At 46.5% G+C, this 20,984-nt stretch overlaps 1 protein-coding gene across 1 annotated transcript in view; it reads left to right on the forward strand.

The window, feature by feature from the left end:
* The window catches only part of LZTS1 (leucine zipper tumor suppressor 1), a 51,873-nt gene that overhangs the window by 12,761 nt on the left and 18,128 nt on the right, over positions 1 to 20,984 (forward strand). Inside the window, exons 2-3 of the mRNA XM_080982448.1 lie at positions 15,606 to 16,087; positions 19,923 to 20,747. Of these exons, the coding sequence (XP_080838574.1) occupies positions 15,743 to 16,087; positions 19,923 to 20,747 (1,170 nt within the window). The 5' untranslated portion in view covers positions 15,606 to 15,742. The remainder of the gene's footprint in view (positions 1 to 15,605; positions 16,088 to 19,922; positions 20,748 to 20,984) is intronic.

The following is a 20,984-nucleotide window of genomic DNA, read 5'->3' on the forward strand; positions in this document are numbered from 1 at the left end:
CTGCCAAGGAGGCTCAGATGTAGCCAAGAGCTTTCAGTTATGGACGTGTCAGACACTGTACTCCCACCGGGATTTAGGAATATTTCACACATGGCACTTAAGATACTTTTGTGCCTCTCCCAACCTGCTGTCTGTGAGCATGTGTGAAAGATAGAAATGCCATTTAAATACACAAGTATCAGGTTATTCAGCCTATTGATGGCCATGGTGAAAGGTTCCACTGCAAGCATCCTGCATTTCTCACGTCCCCTGTGAACAGCTGCTAGTCTGCCTTGGGAAGATAATTGTTCTTGAAAAGCAGTTTAAAAATCCATTACACAGTTGAAAGAGAGAATAATTAAATAATGTATTCTCAGATGTGCATTGGAACAACATCTGAGAATCTTTTCCCACCTTGGAGAGTGTCTCTTTAATTACTACTAACAGGCACACACAGCTTTCTTATAAAGTGAGACCAGGGACAGGACCTTTTATGGGGTGGCACCAAATTTTTGGAATTGCCTCTCCCAGGAAGTATGCCACTCCCCTTTGCTGGCCAAAGGCTTATTTAATCCAGTCTGCACTTGGTTGATTTTGTCATATTGCGCTTTTATCTGCTGCTGCTCTTATTTTTTCTATTAGTGGCTCAGGTCCTGAATATTGTTGATTGTGAGTTGTAGCCCGTGCTAGTCTTACTCATAATAGACCCTTTGCAGTTATTAGGCATGTCTAACTTAGAACTCATTCATTTCAGTGGGCTTACTCTGAGTAGAAGTCAGTCGCATACAGCCCTGCATTTGTGGGTTGTTAGTTAGCTTTTTACTCTTTGTTTTAGAGTACACTGTAATCTCCTTTTTGAAAACCAGGCTTAATAACTCCATTAAATAAATTAGCAACAATAACCACGTGATTCTTTCTTCTTTTCCATGACTGCTCCCTCTGCCCCCCCCCCCATCTCTGCAGTTTGGCTTTTTCCTTCTCTGTTCTCCCATCCCTTACCCCCAACCCCAGACATGCAGGTGAACTGTACAGCTCCATTGGCAGAGCTGGCTCAATACATTTTGCTGCCTGAGAGGCAAGGACAAAGTGGTACCCTCTCCCCATTCCACATACAGAAGCCAACCAGAATGGCAGCTGAATCTTGCTTCAACACTAGTAATGGGTTAGCATCGTTCACTGCATTTTAGTGATGGGACAAGGGCAGGTCACGAGGCATGCAAAGTTCTGTTCTCCAGCAGAGGGGATTGGCTGATTGGCTGATAGGGTCAGCCCTAACCATTGATTCACAAAGGGTGCGTTCAGACGTGATTATGATGCCTGATTAGAATGCTAGTGCCTGTGTCCAATGACCCTTTCACACTGCTATACCTGCAGTATACCAGCTCAGTCGGTAGAGCATGAGACTCTTAATCTTTGGGCAAAAAATTGTGGCATGCAGGGGGTTGGACTAAATGATCCTTTTGGTCCCTTCCAACCCTACATTTCTATGATTCTCTGTCACACTCTTTTCATTCACACCATGGTGTCTGGTGTGATACAACAACGTGCAACATTGGGCAGTGCCACCGGTCCCTTCCCACACATGCATGCTTCTGTTGCCCCACAATTCCCCCATGGAAACAGCAAGAAAGAACTGTGTTGGCGTGCCACCGCAAATTTCATCACTTTACTCCCACAATTTTGTGGATTAATGGGGTTGCAGATGGATTTCCTGGAAGCATTGACACAGAACTGAGCCCTAAACTTCCACTTGATTTCCAGAAGTGGCTTTTGTAGCTCAAATATAATGCAGAAATTAAAAATTAGGGGAACATTGGGGAAATGGAATACAGTGGTACCACGGGTTACAGACGCTTCAGGTTACAGACGCTTCACTAACTCCACTAACCCAGAAATAGTACCTTGGGTTAAGAACTTTGCTTCAGGATGAGAACAGAAATCGCGCGGCGGCAGCGGGAGGCCCCATTAGCTAAAGTGGCACCTAGGTTAAGAACAGTTTCAGGTTAAGAATGGACCTCACTGAGAGTGAGAGATTCGTGTCGAGCTGAACGGAGTTGAGAGATGTGCAACTCCTGGCAGATTTTATAAGAAGGGTTCAGTAGAGATTTCACATATGCCACGACCATTAGAACAACCTGGCCACTATAAGGAAATTCTGCCCTTGGTATGTTCATTTTCCACCTCTCCATTTTGATTCTCTGGCCCCATAGCTGCACAAACTTATTATCCCAAAATACAGACGTGCTTTTACACTTGTAAGACTGGATGTTTTGCCATCTGTGGTACTTGAGGGTCGATTTCAAAAGATTCCGCCTGAGAAACGTCTTTACCCCTGTGGAGACGGTAGCACCAAAACAGTGGCACACGTCCTGCTGTCTACAAAGACCTGAGGAACGAGATCATCACCCCACTTGTACTAACCATCCTAGGGCGCTCAACCACTGCCACAATGCCCTTTCTTCTATCAGATCAAAATGAGCAGATAACAGCAAAGGTTGCTAGGTTCATAGCTGGAGCAATCAGAAAAAGGGCCACTAACTGACTGCTGATTCAGGACTTTAAATTGTGCTCTTATATCAAATTTCCTTTTCTGCGTATACTGTAATGTTTTACTGTTGCTATGGCTATTAGCAAATGCAAATAAAGTTTTATCTATCTATCTATGCCACGACCAAAGGAGTACAGGAGGACATGAGTCACTGACTCAAGCTTTCTGGAGTTGTAGGGGAACTTGTGCTTGTGGTTTGGGGTATTTGTGTATCTTCCCTCCAGGACTGATGGAGGAAGGACATTTAAGCATGCCACCAGGAAGGCATACCCCAGCTTCTTCTCCTTCTCTGTCTGCCAGGGATGTGGTGAGTTTTTAAAGTGGCAAGCAGCTTACCTTCCGAAAGGTGAAACTGTGTTAACAGAAGATTTCCCACATGATGGTGAAATTGCTCAAATGTGATTTTGAGCTCCAGTCCTATTTTCCCCCTGCGGGGAGGTTCGCTACCTAATTACTTAGAGGTGGGAAGGGAGAAATGGCAACCAATGCCTAGTTTCCATGGCAACCCCCGGGGCTCAGCGACTAACTTCTCCAATCTAAAATTAAACGGCTCTCCCCCATCCGCCACTGCCACCCCTTCTTAATACTTAAAGCAGGTAATTTGCTGCAATGAGGACCCACGGGAGCACAGTCAGTGTCACCAACCAGATTGTTAGGTGTGAAGCTTAAGGCGCTCTAAATGGTCTCGCTGGATGCTCCCTGCCACAAAGAGTCTATGTAAAATGGGGCCACATGTTCTCCGCTTCTCTGAGAGGAGAGCTGCGCAACGCTTGGGCTACTCTACTTGGTTTCCTTTGGAACTGGAGAGTCGTTTGCATTTGTAATTATTATTTTTTATGAGCAATCGTACAAGCAGGACTTCTGGACAGAAGGCACTCTGATTCCCCCAGAAAGCAACTTCCCGGAGAAGAGAAGGACTCTATAGCTCAGTGGGGGAGCACCTGCCTTCCTTGCAGGAAGGTCTTGGGTTCAGCTCACAACATCTCCAGGTAGAGCTGGGGAAATCTGCTGTTGGAAACCCTAAAGGGCTACTGCCTGCTATTGTAGACTGGACCAATGGTATGACTTCCAGTGTGTGGTTGTCTGACTCCAGCTAAAAGTTGCCACATCATCTTGCTAATGCTTTTTTTTTTTTTAAGTCTTCATGAAAATTGATCAGCATTTTAGTGCAAATTCCTCCAAATAGGCACACTTTTAGTAAGCAATTTTGCATGAGAACGATGCATTTTTGTATGTTATTTTCAGAAATACATTCATTTGTTTTCCCACACTCCCCTAGTGCACCCATTATTTGATTGAAGAACCATGTCACAAAATTGGGAGAAGTGCAAATTTTGAATGCTAGCAGTGTTTTGGTTTTCTTATCATTTCAGGAAGTGCAAATTACTAAGTTACCTACATTAGAATAAACCAAAATTGAATTTCAACCCCCATCCCTACTGTCACACCCTTCTGGCATCTGACTAAATAAGCTGAATCAAGGGTCATGTCGTGTCTTGGCTAAAGGAGCTGCACTGGGCAATTGGTTGCTGCCCTCAGCAAGATAACCTTAAAGACTCCCTTATTGCCACAGAGGAAACACTTGAACAATACAGGAACTTGGAATATGAAACAGGGTGAGGCATGATGCAGACCTGTCAATATACAAATGGAACCAAGGGGGAGCGGAACTTGATCTTTCCAACAAAGAACCGTGGTTTGGAACCAGTATGTATCCCAGTTTAGTTTGCCTTTATGTGACTTGGCTGACCTGCTTTACACCTGCAACTTAGGGAACTGACTTACACCAGGCCAGACTATTGATCTGTCTAGTTCAGTATAGTCTACTCTGACCTGAAGCAGCTCTTTGGGGTCTCAGAGGCAGAATGCATTTCCCAATACTGGCTTCCTGGTCTGCTTAACAGGAGAAGCCAGGGATTGAACCTGGAAATAGTTGCATTTAAACATATTCCATCCAAAAGAGGGAGAAGCTTTACTTTAAGTGATGAAAAGTAAAAGGTAAAGGTAAAAGGACCCCTGGATGGTTAAGTCCAGTCAAAGGCGACTATCGGGTTGCGGCGCTCACCTTGTTGTCAGGCTGAGGGAGCTGGTGTTTGTCCACAGACAGCTTTCTGGGTCATGTGGCCAGCAGGACTAAACCGCTTCTGGTGCAATGGAACACCATGATGGAATCCAGAGTGCATGGAACCGCTGTTTATCTTCCTGCTGCAGCGGTACCTATTTATCTGCTTTCACCGGTGTGCTTTCGAACTGCTAGGTTGGCAGAATCTGGGACAGAGCAATGGGAGCTCACCCCTTCGCAGGGATTCAAACCGCCGACCTTCTGATCGGCAAGCCCAAGAGGCTCAGTGGTTTAGACCACAGCGCCACCCGCGTCCCATGAAAAGTAGCATTCTTAGGAGGCCTGCCACTTCCAGTAGGGTAACCAAACATGGATTCCCAGGCCCCAAAGATCCAGCAAACCCTTAAGAGGAAACAAAAGAGGCACAATTAGCGACAACTCAATTGCAGTATTAGTTGCACATCAGCTGGGAAAGCGAGAGGCTCCCTGTAATTAAATACACAGAAATCAACATCCTTCTCTGGCATATTTAGCTTATGGGGGTGTTCCCACTGTGCCACAAAGATGAAGGATGTTCCTGATGTGAGTGGGCCTAATGTTCTAGGGCTGAATCATTCTAGGGACTTAGATTTAGCATGCTGCAGTCTTTCTCATCTCTCTGATCGTGATGAAAGTTGTTGCTGCATCAGGGGAAACGGAGAAAATCGGGGGCAGCCAATGCAGTGCCCTGCCAATGTTGTTGGGTCATGACACCAATAACCCCCAACCCTGCCATGCTAACAGGAGGGCTGGTGGGAGTTGTGGTTCAGAACATCTGGTGAGCAGCACCAGCTTGGGAAAGTCCGATATAAGTTGGCACAACACAGGTGGAAAATTGGGCTCAAACTTCAGAAGCAGTTACTGCATTAGTAATCATATCCTAAGGTTACTCCCTCTAATGCAGGCATCCCCAAACTTGGCCCTCCAGATGTTTTGGGACTACAGCTCCCATCATCCCTAGCTAACAGGACTGGTGGTCATGGATTATGGGAATTGTAGTCCCAAAACATCTGGAGGGTCGAGTCTGGGGGTGCCTGCTCTAATGTGTTTATTACACATAGAATCATAGAATCTTAGAGTTGGAAGGTACCTTAAGGGCCATCTAGTCCAACCCCTTGCAGTGCAGGAATCTCAGCTAAAGCATCTATGACAGAGGACCATCCAACCTCTGGTTAAAAGCCTCCTGTCAAACAGCTCTTTCTGTCAGAAAGTTCTTCCTGACGTTTAGTTGGAATCTCCTTTCTTGTAACTTGAAGCCATTGGTTCAAGTCCTGGCCCCTCCCAGGCAGGAGAAAACAAGCTTGCTCCATCGTCTATGTGACAGTCATTGAGATATTTGAAGGTGACTGTCATATTTCCTGTCATAGGCTATGCTAAAACTTTATCACTGATTTATTTTAACATTGATTATTCATGTAGGTTTATATCCCAGCTATTCAAGGCAAAATACCTTCACAAAGCAGCTCACAATATAGCAAATTGAGTATAAATACTTTTTTAAATCATTTTTTAAAAAATCAGTATTATTTTTATTTAACAGAATTTATATACTGTCCTGCTTAATCATTAAAACCTCTAAGTGGCTGTTTAGAAATAATAATAACAAAATACAGTGGTACCTCAGGTTACAGACGCTTCAGGTTACAGACGCTTCAGGTTACAGACGCTTCAGGTTACAGACTCTGCTAACCCAGAAATATTACCTCGGGTTAAGAACTTTGCTTCAGGATGAGAACAGAAATCACGCGGCGGCAGCGGGAGGCCCCATTAGCTAAAGTGGTGCTTCAGGTTAAGAACAGTTTCAGGTTAAGAACAGACCTCCGGAACGAATTAAGTTCTTAACCCGAGGTACCACTGTATCTTCCAGTTCTGTAACTCAGTATGTGAACATATATGTTAGAGAAGTTTAGGTGAAGGGGGATCCTGATTCAGAGCAGATATTTGGACTGGACCATCTTTAGAGATATCCTGAAAGAGCTCCCCCATGGTCTGGTTTGGTCCCACTGAAATGGGAATGTGGCATCAGTCGCTGTTCCACAGTTGCAGTCTTATACAGGCAATGAGAATGTGGCCTTCGTATGTGGACCAGGAGTTCTTGACAAGCCAGTTAAGCTCTCCTTGGAGAGCCCTGTAACCCATGCCAGGGCTGTGTGACCTAGTTCAGCTTTCTTATTTCTGTACTTGGGCTCCTAGCAGACCCTGTTGGCATGGTAGGAAAAGGTTGGGGAGGAGGATGTCAGTGCTGACAGACACAGGACCAGGCTGGCTTACTCTTCAGTGAAACTGCGAGGATTGTATTCAAAAGCTAGTTTCACTCAGCATAGACCCATTGAAGTAAGTAAATAGACATGGCTGACTTTGGTTCAGTAATTTCAGTGGGTCTACTCTGAGTTAATCTTTAAGGCGGGGATGGGGAATCTCAGGCCTGGGGGCCAAATGCAACACTCTGGATCATGAGTAGGCAAACTAAGACCCGGGGGCCGGATCTGACCCAATTGCCTTCTAAATCTGGCCCACGGACGTTCCAGGAATCAGCGTGTTTTTACATGAGTAGAATGTGTCCTTTTATTTAAAATGCATCTCTGGGTTATTTGTGGGGCATAGGAATTTGTTCATTACCCCCGCCCCAAAAAATATAGTCCGGTCCCCCAGAAGGTCTGAGGGAAAGTGGACTGGCCCCCTGCTGAAAAAGTTTGCTGATCCCTGTCTAGATCTCTCGACCTTTCCTCAGGCCACATCCCTTGCTGATTCTGCCCTGAATATTAGGATCTCGCTCTCAATCTCTCGATCTGTCTCTGTCTCAGCATAGACTGAGCCCTTCATTAAACTGGATGTTGGGTGAAGCAGGATGCCGGAGTAAGGAAAACTCTGACTTCGTATTAAAGCCGTAATGTCTGCATTGGTCAAATATCCATGTTTGTTGTATCGTTTTAGGAGGGACATGGCTCTGGGTGCTGTAACTGAGGAGTGCCTGCACTTCAGAATTGTTCCACTGAGTTTGTAAACTCTGTGTGCACATTGCCACAGGTGTCGTCTTCAAAACTGCATTCTCTCTTGCATGTGAGAGTGAGGAGGGAAAGCATTTGCTAAAACAGTGCCTGCCATCTGTAGCCTTCATGAAATGCTTAGCCTGTGTACACACCATCCATTTAAAGCACATTACTCCCCCCAAAGAATTTTGGGGACTATGGGTACCCCTGCAAAACTACAGTTGCCAACACCTTTAACAAATAAAAGGATTCTTCAGTGGAAGTCATTGCTTTCAGTGTTTGGTGTGTTAAAAATAACATGCAATCTTTGGAGCAGGGGAATGTTGCCCAGTTAATTGGGGGTGCCTTTTGGTCTTGGATTTATTCTTTTAAACCGCATGTTTGTTTCCATATCCTACTATAAAGACTTCTCATTCAATGGATGGAAATAAATTGCTGGTCCTCTGCAGCAGTTGTGTCAATTCCTAGCTCTGATCCTCAATGTCGGATCCATTCCTTGCTTTGATAATGAGGCCGCCAGTGGGCGTGGAGTCTCCCAAATGCTCTTCATTGAACTAACATGAAATACGATGAACTCCCAGCCTCTTTGAGCAGCTGTAAGATGCAATTCAGTCTGAAGTGTTCTCTCTCACTTAATGACAGATCGCGGTGGTGCGTGTGGGTGTTTGTGCGGGTGTGCTTTGTGAATTCCCAACTGAATGCCCTCGCTGCCCACAATCAAAATAATCCCAAGCGAATGTCAGCAAAATGAATGAGGCTGATGAATTAGAGTGAATGAGTGTCTTGTAATGGGGGCTCTTCATCCACTCTGAAAGACAATTAATCACCCGCTCACTCAGTGGGTGCCTGTTTAAATTCATTTCCCACAATGCAAATGGAGGGCAGAGGAGAAGGGAGGATCTGCAATTCCCTCTATTGGGATGAGGGTCACTGGCATCTGTGGAATTGCCTGGGGTGCCCAAACTTTTTTCAAAGAGGGCTGGATTTGATGAAGTGAACATGCGTGAGGGCCGACCAAAGTTGTTTGCCTTTTTTTAGGATTGAAATTGTTGAGCTTTTTTTACAGTTTTACCCCAAAGTTATGGAGCTTTTTTTTTTTTAAGATTGAAGTTGTTGAGTTTTTTTAGGATTTCCCCCCAGGAGATAGACTGCCACAGGGGCCGGATTAAACTGACCAGCGGCTGGATTAGGCCCCTGAAGCGGACTTTGGACATGCCTGGACTCTAGGCTCACGGAGACCATATAACACCGGTCTTGAAAGACCTACACTGGCTCCCAGTACGTTTCCGAGCACAATTAAAAATGTTGGTGCTGACCTTTAAAGCCTTAAACGACCTCGGTCTAGTATACCTGAAGGAGCATCTCCACCTCCATCGTTCTGCCCGGACACTGAGGTTTAGTGCCAAGGGCCTTCTGGCAGTTCCCTCACTACGAGAAGCCAAGTTACAGGGAACCAGGCAGTGGGCCTTCTCGGTAGTGGCACCTGCCCTGTGGAACGCCCTCCCACCAGATGTCAAAGAGAAAAATTACTATCAAGCTTTTAGAAGACTTCTGAAGGCAGCCCTGTTTAGGGAAGCTTTTAATGTTTAATAGGTTATTGTATTTTAGTGTTCTGTTGGAAGCCGCCCAGAGTGGCTAGGGAAACCCAGCCAGATGGGCGGGGTATAAATAATAAATTATTATTATTATTATTATTATTATTATTATTATTATTATTATTATTATATTTCTTCTCCTGGAACAGGCATCTCAGCTGAAGATAGGTGTTCACTTTGTATCATTTTTAAACCTAAGACATAGATATTATCATCCTGCTGGGAAAGATTGCCAAAACAAAGACATATTCAGTTCTTTCCATGAAGTACGACTAGTGGTTGCCTGCTTTATCTCAGCGGAACAGGGGCAGCCATACCGAATGGTACTGTGAAGCAGGCTTCTTATATTTTGGGGGCTTGAAGGAGAAACTCCAAGTTGTGTGGTGATACAAAGCAGTTTCCTCTAAAAATGCATTTTGTACATCCATTTCGCTATTTATATGCATTGTTATGCCTGCTTTACCCTAGTATGTCTACTTTAGAGTGTATTGCTTGGCTGTAGAACCACGCTGCAAAATTCAGAGAAGTGTGAATGTTTCAGTCTGCATATTATTTCAGAGAGTGTGAGCTAGGCACATGCAAACCAAATTGAGTTTCCCCCTCTTCCCTAGAGGCAGCGTTCCAATATTTGTGCTTGAGCACAGAAATGAGCAGTGTGGCTTTCGGTGACCTTCTAACAAGCCCTGCATATGGCCTATTATCCTCCCCCTCCCCCTTTGCATTGATTAATTTCATTAACAGGCTCTTGAATATCCAGTTAAGGGTCATCCAGCTGGAGGCGAGTGCAGCTCCTGCCTCTCAGCATAGAGAATACGTTCCAGGCCCTGCCCCTTTTATTACAAGCAGCTCTCTCGGCTCCCTAATATATATGCAAGGCCAGGTGCTCTTGGCTGCTAGGGACTCCATATGCTCACACCAGCACACTCTGTACCCACCAGGCCGGGCAGATAAAATCTCAGCGGTCTTCAAATCCCATTCTGGCACTTGCACACCGACACGTGTACGCACACCCCAATTTGCATCATAAAGAGTTAGCTCTTCGCGTGCTTCTTTCTCCTTCCCCGGGCCACTGTATCATAATGGGCTGTCAATACGGCAGGCCTGACGGCTAGGCAATCTCTTTGGCAGCTGGGACAAAGGCTTCTGTCATGCCCCAGCTGACAGGGAATAAGAAGAAGATAAGCCCGAGCCCATTTTTATTTAATTGTCTTTAACCCTCCAAATCAGGCTAGGCTGGGGCCAGACAATGAGACAACTTAGTTCTGCTGTCTTAGAAAAGGCAAGAGGCGGAGAACGATCTCCATCCAGGGCTGAGAAATATTTGATGGAAATAGCACGGTCTGTGGACCATGGGCATTGCTAGGTTTGTTTTCTTTTATTTAAGAGCATTTGTGGACTGCTAAGTATTTTAAAAATCTCTTTAAGAGGTATAGTAAAGGTAAAGGGACCCCTGACCATTAGGTCCAGTCGTTGCCGACTCTGGGGTTGCGGTGCTCATCTCACTTTATTGGCCAAGGGAGCCGGTGTACAGCTTCCGGGTCATGTGGCCAGCATGACTAAGCCGCTTCTGGCGAACCAGAGCAGCGCACGGAAACGCCGTTTACCTTCCCGTCGGAGCGATACCTATTTATCTACTTACACTTTGACATGCTTTCGAACTGGGAAACAGGAGCTCACCCCGTCGCAGGGATTCGAACCGCCGACCTTCTGATCGGCAAGTCCTAGGCTCTGTGGTTTAACCACAGCGCCACCCATGTCCCTTCAAGCACATAAAAAAAATTGTTAAAAGACATAAGAGCCCTGCTGGAACATGCCAAAGGACCTTTCAGTCCAGGATCCTGTTCACACAGCCAACCAGATGCCTCTAGGAAGCCCGCAAACTGAATCTGAGTGCAAAAGCGTTCTCCCCAGTGTTAGAAATTAGCCGGGTACTGGGTGCATTTTGCAACTCGGAAGCTGTACGCCGGCTCCCTTGGCCAATAAAGCAAGATGAGCACCGCAACCCCAGAGTCATTCACGACTGGACCTAATGGTCAGGGGTCCCTTTACCTTTACCTTTACTGTAAATACATATGGGGAATAAATATGGGGAAAGCAAAATGCTACTCAAAGAAGGACATTTTCCTTAAAGCTTGAATTTGTTTTATTCTGGATTGTTTTATTTGATTTAATGTGTTGCAAACCATTTTGAGATTTTTTCCCCATGGAAATATAAAGTGGTCTAGAAATGAATAATAAAAACAACAATGAATGTTACTGCAAAAAAAGGCACCTGGACATTCAGTTTTGACGACCATAACCTGGATTTAAGGTGCCGTTGGCGATACCTGAGTTTCTAATGCAGGTACTCCCTGCCTGTGAGGAGCCAACAGGTATTCAGAGGCAAACATAGCCATTGCATCTAGTAGCCATTGACAGCCACCACAGGGGGTGCATGTTTTCATGCTTGCATGTTTTGGGCGCAGTGATCCTTGGTGTGAGCATGTCATCTGTCAAATGCTGAATCCGAGGTAAAGTCTACTAGAGCCAATGTCTTGATTAAGAATGACACAAGGGAGACAGGCATCCTTGGGTACCTGCTGAGGCCACCTCCACTGCTGCCCTTGCTGTTACTACTTTTTCACCTGCCCTCTACAAGGGCCCAGAGTGCCTTCCATCAGCTTTGGTTGGTGGCCCAGCTATGCCCCTGTCTGGACAAGGATAGCCTAACTTTTGTTGTCTATGCTCTGGTAACCTCAAGGTTAGATTACTGCAATGTGTGATATGTAGGGCTGCCTCTGAAGACGATTCAGAAACTTCAGCTGATGCAGAATTCAGCAACCAGGTTGCTCACTGGAGCATGACAGTTTGAGCATATTACACCGATCCTTATCCAACTGCATTGGCTACCAATTAGTTTCCGGGCCCAATTCAAAGTGCTGGTTTTGACCTATAAAGCCTTAAACAGCTCAGGACTGCAGTACCTCAAGGACCACCTCTTCCCATATGAACCTCCCCAGACCCTGAAATAATCTTCTGAGCCCCCCTTCGTGTGCCTCCTTCTCAAGAGGTCAGGAGGGTGGCAACACGAGAACGGGGCCTTCTCTGCAGTGACTCCCCATCTGTGGAATGCTCTCCCCAGGGAAGTTCACCTGGTGCCTTCATTATACATCTTTAGGCGCCAGGCAAAAACATTCCTCTTTAACCAGACCTTTGGTTGATCTGATTTACATCCTATGCCCTTTTAAAATGTGGGTGGTTTTTTGGGGGGGGGGGTATTGGGTTGTTGTTTTTATTTTGATTATGTATTTTGTGGTTTTATATTTTTATTTTCTTCTGTGAACCACCCTGACACCTCTGGGTATATGCAATATATAATTTCAAATAATGATGATGATGATGATGATGATGATGTAAGCGGCGAACTTCAATGTCTAAAATCCCTGGTAGAGGAGAAGGATTGTGAGATCACGTTAAGGGTAGCCAAATTCTGTGCGATTGCCATAAAACTTAGGGAACAAGCTGTGCTATCATAATGATTAAGGCCTTAAATGATAATTTTAGGTTATATGTTAGTGACTCAGTTTTAATTTATATATATTTTAACTGTTGCTATATCTGTATTGTCCCTGTTATACCTAATTGCAAATTCAAATGTATCCCTATTGTGTTTTATGACTTCCTTGATATTGTATGTGGGCTGGAACTGGTCTGTGACCGAAATAATAATAAATTAAAAAAATCAATAATGTAAGCAGTGAGGAGATGGACACCCCATCTTCTACTTTCTTTGTGCTCTGCCTACTTGGGTGGCTTGGACCCAGAGGGAGGAATATGAGTGGTGCCGGGGAGAGCCTTTTGGCACATCCACCTGAGTATAGTGTACACTGGCTGGCCTTCACATTCCAGGATTTCAGGTAGAGAGCCTCTTCCCTTTCCCTAAACAGGAAGCCCACCTAGGGACTTCTCAGAACCTGAAGCCATCACTGTCCATTCTAGTGAACGACTGTAGCTTTAAGGGAAAGGGCTGCAGATCAGAGGTAGAGCATCTGTTTTGCATGCAGGAGGTCCCAAGTTAAGTCCTTGGCATGGGAAGGTAGCGCTGCCTGAAATCTTTACAGTTTGTGTTGACCGGGGCCAACCTGCTGATTGCAGGACAAAAGTGCTGGGAAGAGCCACAGTTCAGTGGCAGAGCATCTGTCCTGCAAAGAGTAGGTCCTAGGTTCGATCCCTGCAGGTATCTCCAGCTGGGGTTGGGAAAGGCTCCTGCCTGCAGTCCTGGAGAGCCACTGCCAGGCAGTGTAGTCTGACATAATGCAGCTTCCTTGCAGTGGTGGTTGGGCTTGATGGGCGTTTGGTACATTAGCTACCCCTAGTGTAGAAGAAGAAGAAAACTGAATTGGATGGACCAGCTATCTTGAGGCAGCCTCCTCTATTCCTCTGTGAACATGTTAAGAGACAGTTGTGAGGAGCAGAGAAGTGGGAAGGTGGCGAACAAAAACCAGGTCAAAAAGTGAGCAAGCAGGAGGGGTCTCTGTTCTGCAGTTTCCTCTTCCCGATGATATTTTTCTGCCATTAGTCACAGCCGCCCTTTCCAGCTTCCCCAAACTTTATCCTGCCCACACAGACTTCTGCAGCTGCAACAGGCCTACAAGACTTGTATATATATATGGGTGGGATGCTGGCAGCAGGGTGGGGGACAGTGGTAGAAGGAAAGGGGGGGCGGATTTTCTTTTGTACTGCCATTTTGTCTACATTCCAAAGTTGTGTGTGGGGAGAGAGAAAGCAGAAACAAGGCTCAGTCCCTGCCAGGGTGATGAAGACAGCCTCCCAAACGCCCACAGTATGGAGAGCAGAAAAGCTTTTAGTGGTTTTTAGTGAGCAGCAGCAATTGGAGCAGCTTCCGTTCCATCTCCCTGCTGCAATGAATCAACCTCCAAAGCACGCCCACCTTTCCACCCCCTCCCCTTCTGCAACACACCTGGATGGAGGTCATTTTGATCCTGTGCTGATTTTGACCCACCTGCAACTCTGCTCCACCCTCCTTAACCTTTAGGTGTGCACCAGGAAAGCATTTCCTTCTTTCCCTCACCAGTTGAGAGGCACACCGGGTCGATTGAGGGGCTTTAAAGCCCCAGGGAAAGGGGAAATATATAGGGTACCAGCGCTGAGCTGCAATGACGGCAGTGACACACTGTGCCTTTGAGAATGGTATACAAGACATGAGTTGTAATTAAGAACAGCAGCAGCATCCATGTTGGAGCAGATAAAAAAGTGCTGAATGTTGTAGGGGAAGCGCAGAGCAAGGGGCTTATTTGGGAATAAAGTTGAAACTACCGTGGCTAAGCTTCACTCTAGAGCTTTGTTTATGAAGCTTTGATTCAGGGGGAGGGGAAGGGAAGGGAGTGGATCTCTACCAGCACCAGGCTGTTCATTGGAGTTGGTTGCCCAGAATGAGTGATGGGCAAATCTGTCAGTTTTGGTTCCTCTTAGTTTCTCATTTTTCAAGTCTTATGTTTTCAGTCCTAATATCCACTTTTTAATGCACCTTTGCCTAAGATACACAAATTTTCAAAGCAATTTCCTCTAAAATTTCCTCTAAAACCACATTTTTGTATGTTATTTTCACTAATATATGCATTTTTGTACACATTGCCTGGTTGGAGAACTTTATAAAATCAGTTTCTAAGGATGGCTGTGCTTTGGTTTGCATAACACTTTTAAAAAAGACACTGTTATGCCCTGCAGGTGCTGATGGATGCTTCATCACCCCTGACTATCAAATATGTTGGCTAGAGGGCAAAAAAATTGGTTACTCCTTGTATATCTTGACTTTACACAGCTTGTTTAAATTCTGGCTGGCCTTTTCAGGACCATGGAGAGCTCCCAGTAAGTTGGCTGTTGCTCCTTGCACATTCTAAATCACAAAGGGATGTTGCTTCAGCCAAGATCTCAAGTTATCAAAAGCAATGCCTGTTCTGCGATTGGCAGCACCATACTGACAGAGCTGACGGTGGTCTCTGCCCAGTTCCAGAACCACTGGCTTCTGTGTGGCAGGGAAGACACCACTGGGTATTCATACTCAGAGTCTGAGGAAGGCAAAGGGACCATGTTCCTGAGGTTGGGAGGAGACATTAAAGATTCCCTACTTTGTGGGGCACCCTGTATCTCTTCCTCAGTGGCGTCTTTCCAACAGGAAGTGGGGTTCTGGGGTTTGCCACTCTCATTTATCAGTTGGGATGCCAAGTCTGAGATATGGTGACTTACCCAACACCATATGATGTGTCAATGACAGAGGTGGGACTTGGATTTAAGTTTCCTCCATATCCATTGTGACTGTTCTCTGAGCGGACTTATGTTAGGCACCTTGACCCATTCTCACCAATTCTCATTTCTTTCTCACCTTTTCTCAGGTTTATTGCTCCTTGGCACAGCAAGGCTTCTGCTATGACCACAACACCAGCCTTCTCTCCCGACAGTGAGGACATTCTCTTAGAAGACCCACCCAGGGTGCCCTCCCTTCTGTGCATGCCCTTCACCCAGGACCATCATGGGAAGTGTCAGTAGCCTCATCTCAGGCCACAGCTTCCATAGCAAGCACTGCCGGGCATCCCAGTACAAGCTGCGCAAGTCTTCCCACCTGAAGAAGCTGAACAGATACTCAGACGGACTGTTGAAATTTGGCTTCTCTCAGGAAACTGTTCACAATAAGTCCAGCTCCAAGGGCAACAAGAATGAGGACTTTTTTTACATCAAGGTCAACCAGAAGGCTCACCGGACGGACTACACCCCGCTGTCGGGGGGGGAGCTGGGAGGCCAGGCTGGGAGGAGCAGCGTGGACTATGGCACCCCGACGCCACCCAAACTGAAGCCAGTCTCCAACCAGATAGAACTAGTGAGTTGCATGAAACCTGGCCAGTGTATACCAAAAGATCTCACTTGTGCTAACTGAAGAAGAACGCTGGTGGATCAGGCCAAAGGCCTGTTCCGCCCAGCATTGTGTTTTCCACAGTAGCCAACTAGATGTCTTGGGGAAGCTCACAAGTTGGACACAAGGGCAGTCGCTGTCTCCCACAGTTCTCCCCCAAGAACTGGTCATTTAGAGGGGCCCTGCCTCTGAACCAAGGCTCTGACACAGAGAAAGAAAAGATGTCCATTACCCTGATGTCTTTCTTAGGGGCTTCTGGTTGGCTACTGTGGCAAAAGAGGAAGCTGGACTAAGTGAATTATTGGAGAGATCCAGCCAACCTTTTCTTACATCCTTGTGTAAAGATGTGGTCTGGTTGAGTGGTAGTACAATTTGTGCTTGCAAACATGCACAATCAACCTTCAGATAAGTAGGCCTCAATATGTTCAGATCCAGGACCCATCTTTAATTGCAAAATGCATTTTGGGGGGTGGGGAGTTACCCTATATTTATATGGTGGTGGTGGTGCTGCTGTTGGGACCCATGACCCAGTGCATTGGGGGCTGACCCACCCAGCTGATCAGTGAATTAAGTTAACTAATGGTTGACGACAACACATGGTTGGTTTTATTTATTGATTCATCCTTACCTTTATGTACAGTGGTACCTCGGGTTACAGACACTTCAGGTTACAGACGCTTCAGGTTACAGACTCCGCTAACCCAGAAATAGTACCTCGGGTTAAGAACTTTGCTTCAGGATGAGAACAGAAATCATGCTCTGGCGGCGCAGCGGCAGTGGGAGGCCCCATTAGCTGAAGTGGTATCTCAAGTTAAGAACAGTTTCAAGTTTAAGAACGGACCTCCAGAACGAATTAAGTTCTTAACCGAAGGTACCACTGTACTGCCTTTCTTCTATTGTGGAATGCAAGGTGGCATAAATATTCTTTCTAGGCTGCCACCCATCCGGCCGCTGACCAGACCCAGACCTGCTTAGTTTCAGCAAACTGTTGACCTTGTGTACCTTAAATCTGTTTTTAAAAACCACCACCACCAAACGGAAGATTTAATCAACTGACATGGTGTCCCGCCATGCCTGCTGGTTTCTGTGCCGATGCCTGCAGTCAGCAGCAAATGGCTATGTTCTGCCTCTTCTCTTAGAATGCTAGGAATTGGTGGAAACTGCAAGTTAGCAGAGCCCTGTTGCCCTCAGGTCCTGCTTTTGGTTTTCCCAAAGGCAGCTGGTTGGCCGCTGTAAGAACAAGATGTTGGACTAGGTGGGCCTTTGGCCAGATCCAGCAGGACTCGAGCTATTTTCTCTTGTTCTTCTCTCTTAAAGCACCACCCCCTCCGATCCCCATGCCTGCACTCTTTCCTTCCTCTGTATTGCCCTCTCTCCTTTGTATTGCATCTTTGAGGCTTTCCGTATTGGCTCATTCCTTACCACACTGTTGTAAGAACTTAGGCCAGTGGCTTATCTGGTCCAGCATCCTGTTCTCACAGCAGCCCACCAGATGCCCGTAGGAAATGTGTAAGCAGGATCTGAGCCCTCTCTCCCCCTGTAGCTTCCAGCAACTGATATTCACAAGTATTACTGCCAAAAACTGCATCCTTTGCCTTCCCCACCTCCATTCTGCCTTTTGCTGAGGGACTACCTTTCTAACCCCTTCCCGTACACTCCACATCTCTTCTCTTACTCCTCTCCTCTTCCTCTTCCTTTTTATTGGCTGCTCTTTTGTAGCTCCCCCTCTCCTTGCCCCTCCACTGTCTTTCATCCTGCAACTGAGGACTGGATCCGCTCGCAGATCCCTGGTGCCCACAACAACAACACCAGCAGCAGGCAGGGCAGCTCACAGCCATTCCTGGCCAGCCTTGCGACTCCCTTCCGGGGAGAAGACAGCCAGATTGAGCCCCTCCTCCAGCTAACCCTGTGTCTTTAAAAGGTAAAGGGGACCCCTGACCATTAGGTCCAGTTGTGACCGTCTCTGGGGTTGCGGCACTCATCTCGCTTTATTGGCCGAGGGAGCCGCTTACAGCTTCTGGGTCATGTGGCCAGCATGACTGAGCCGCTTCTGGCGCATCAGAGCAGCGCATGGAAACGCCGTTTACCTTCCCGCCAGAGAAGTACCTATTTATCTACTTGCACTTTAACGTGCTTTCGAACTGCTAGGTTGGCAGGAGCAGGGACCGAGCAATGGGAGCTCACCCCGGCATGGGGATTCGAACCGCCGACCTTCTGACTGGCAAGTCCTAGGCTCTGTGGTTTAACCCACAGCGCCACCCACATCCCTGCTGTGCCTTTAGTGTTTCCCTTAAGATCTGTACAGTGGAAGGGAAGTGCACGCTGTGGGGTTGTCATGCCTTTACAGTCATGCCTCATGTTACATCCTCTTCATGTTACGTTCTTTCACTTTACGTCCCGCGGCAACCCGGAAGTACTGGAAAGGGTTACTTCCGGGTTTTGCCGCTCGCGCAGAAGCGCAAAATGACGTCACACACATGCGCAGAAGTTGCGAATTGCAATCCGCGCGTGCGCAGATGCGCTGCTGCGGGTTGTGCGCTTTTCATGTTGCGAACGGGCCTCCGGAACGGATCCCGTTCGCAACCAGAGGTACCACTGTATTTATTTACAAGAATTCAGATCATTACAGTTCCCAAGTAGAGCTTTGCAGTTGTTTGAATGTAGCATGTAGCATTCAAAGAGGGCTGAGAAACCACAGGTCTAAGAGCCCTTCCACGCCCTTGGAATTCTTCTCAGGTCATGCACCTCAATAGGTCTGCTTTAACCCCCCCCCCCCCCATGTTTTGGCCTATGTGGGACATGCTCTTGAACTTTGATAATGCTTCTATCTTGCCTGGATGGAGAACAGAGAGGTGGGTGCGAGTGCCGGTAGAGACTAGTCTAGTACACAAAGGCAAAATTTCACCCACTACTGGCATGTGGCCCTTGGATCATTGCCCAGAAAGGAATGTGGACCTTGATCTGAAAACTATTTTGCACTCCTGAGTACAAGCAATCAGTAGTGTCATACTGTGCACATTTTATCGAATTCTCCACTACTAAATATTTCGGTTTAACTTCTTTGAGCTATTAGAAAAATAGTTCTTTTCCTCTTGATTCTCATATTTCATTGGAAATATTTCAGTAAAACAAAGTAAAGTGGAAAAAATAAAAAGGAAACAAAAAAGAAGGAAAATATTTCAGATACAAAGAAGAGAGAGAAAACCAACACAGTATATTCTTTTGAAAAGTTTTCCTTGCTAAATATGTCAAATAAACATGCCAAATCAGACCTCCATTGAGCAAATAGTTTTAAGGTGGTTGTCCCATCCCCGTCCCCCCGTGACGCCTTTTCTCTGGCATAGATGAAAAAGGACCAAGTGTTGGAAACTCCTGTACCCCAGTAAAAAAATTTAATATGCTTTTTATTAGTTTTCTTACACACACACACACAATAAATTAACAAAAATGATAAAATAATAAAAACATACATCCATAAATCCATACGTTCTTTCAAAAGAACTTTGCTACATTATTCTTAATTCCCAATTCCTTATCTTCCCCAATAGGCTTTTGTCTTTCTCAAAGCAGGTCTGTCTTATCTGTTGAATAAACTGCTTCTTTAATCATTTTGCCCTTTCTTCTGTTATCTGAATACTATACTTATAATCCATATTGTGGTTTGTGAAAATTAATCAAAGCATGTCCAGGTTTTAACTTGAGGGCACTTTATAAATTTCTCACTCCTTTTTGAACTTTTGGTTTGGCTGTCTCTGTCACCTTTGCCAGTCCCAGTAATTATCCAGTTTCTTTTTCCCCGCAGGCCACTGACAAGAGTGCTACAAGGCCCACAGCCTTCAAGCCTGTTCTCCCTCGCTCCAGCACAGTCCTCCACTCTTCTCCAGAGCACGGCAACCATGTTCCCCAGAAGCTCCAATCGCAGGAGAAAGCCAAGGATCCGGACGCTAAGCCTGCTCTCTGCTCCGGAGGACTGTCAGACTCAGGACGAAACTCCATGTCTAGCCTTCCCACGCACAGTACAGCCAGCAGCTACCAGTTGGACCCCCTTGTCGCTCCCGTGGGACCCATCAGCCGATTTGGGGGCTCTGCCCTGAACATCACTCAGTGCGCCATCTTGCAGGACAGTAACATGATGAGCCTGAAGGCCTTGTCCTTCTCGGATGGGGGCACCAAGATCCTGAACCCTGGCAAAATGTCTGCTGCTCCCCACCCGGGCGAGAAGAACTCCTGCGTCCGCTCGCCCATCTCCACGGAGGAGTCGGCCATCCAGGAGCTGGAGCAGAAGCTTCTGGAGAGGGAGGGAGAGCTTCAGGAGCTGCAGTGCAGCTTTGAGGAGAAGGAGATCACCTCCTGCCAAAGCTACGAGGAAAAGCAGAGGCGCTGCAGGGACGAGATGGAAGGGCTGAAGCAAAAATGCAACAGCAGGCTCAAGCAGGCGTCGCAGAAGAGCCACAGGGCCCAGCAGCTGCTGCAGCTGCAAGTGTTCCAGTTGCAGCAGGAGAAGCAGCAGCTCCGGGAGGAACTGGCCAACCTGATGAAGGAGCAGGACCTTCTGGAGGCCAAGCTGAGGTCCTATGAGAAGGAAAAGACCAACTTTGCCCCAGCGCTGGAGGAAACTCAGTGGGAGGTGAGGCCCAGCTCCATCCTAATAGGGAAAAGCTTGCACCGCGATGGGGTGGGAATGTGTTGTACATGGGTACACAGAGGGACTAAAGGATGTGTTGCCACCACAAGTCAGGCAAGTGTACTGTCAGATGTCAGTGGTGGTTGCTCGTGAGTAACCAGGCAGGACTCCGACCTGTCTTTAACAGGTTTTATTTGGGTGCAAACACTATTTACAGTGCAGAACCATCAGTTCATGTCT

The sequence above is a fragment of the Podarcis pityusensis genome (assembly GCF_964106645.2).
Source record: "Podarcis pityusensis genome assembly, chromosome: 15".
Taxonomy (NCBI): domain Eukaryota; kingdom Metazoa; phylum Chordata; class Lepidosauria; order Squamata; family Lacertidae; genus Podarcis; species Podarcis pityusensis.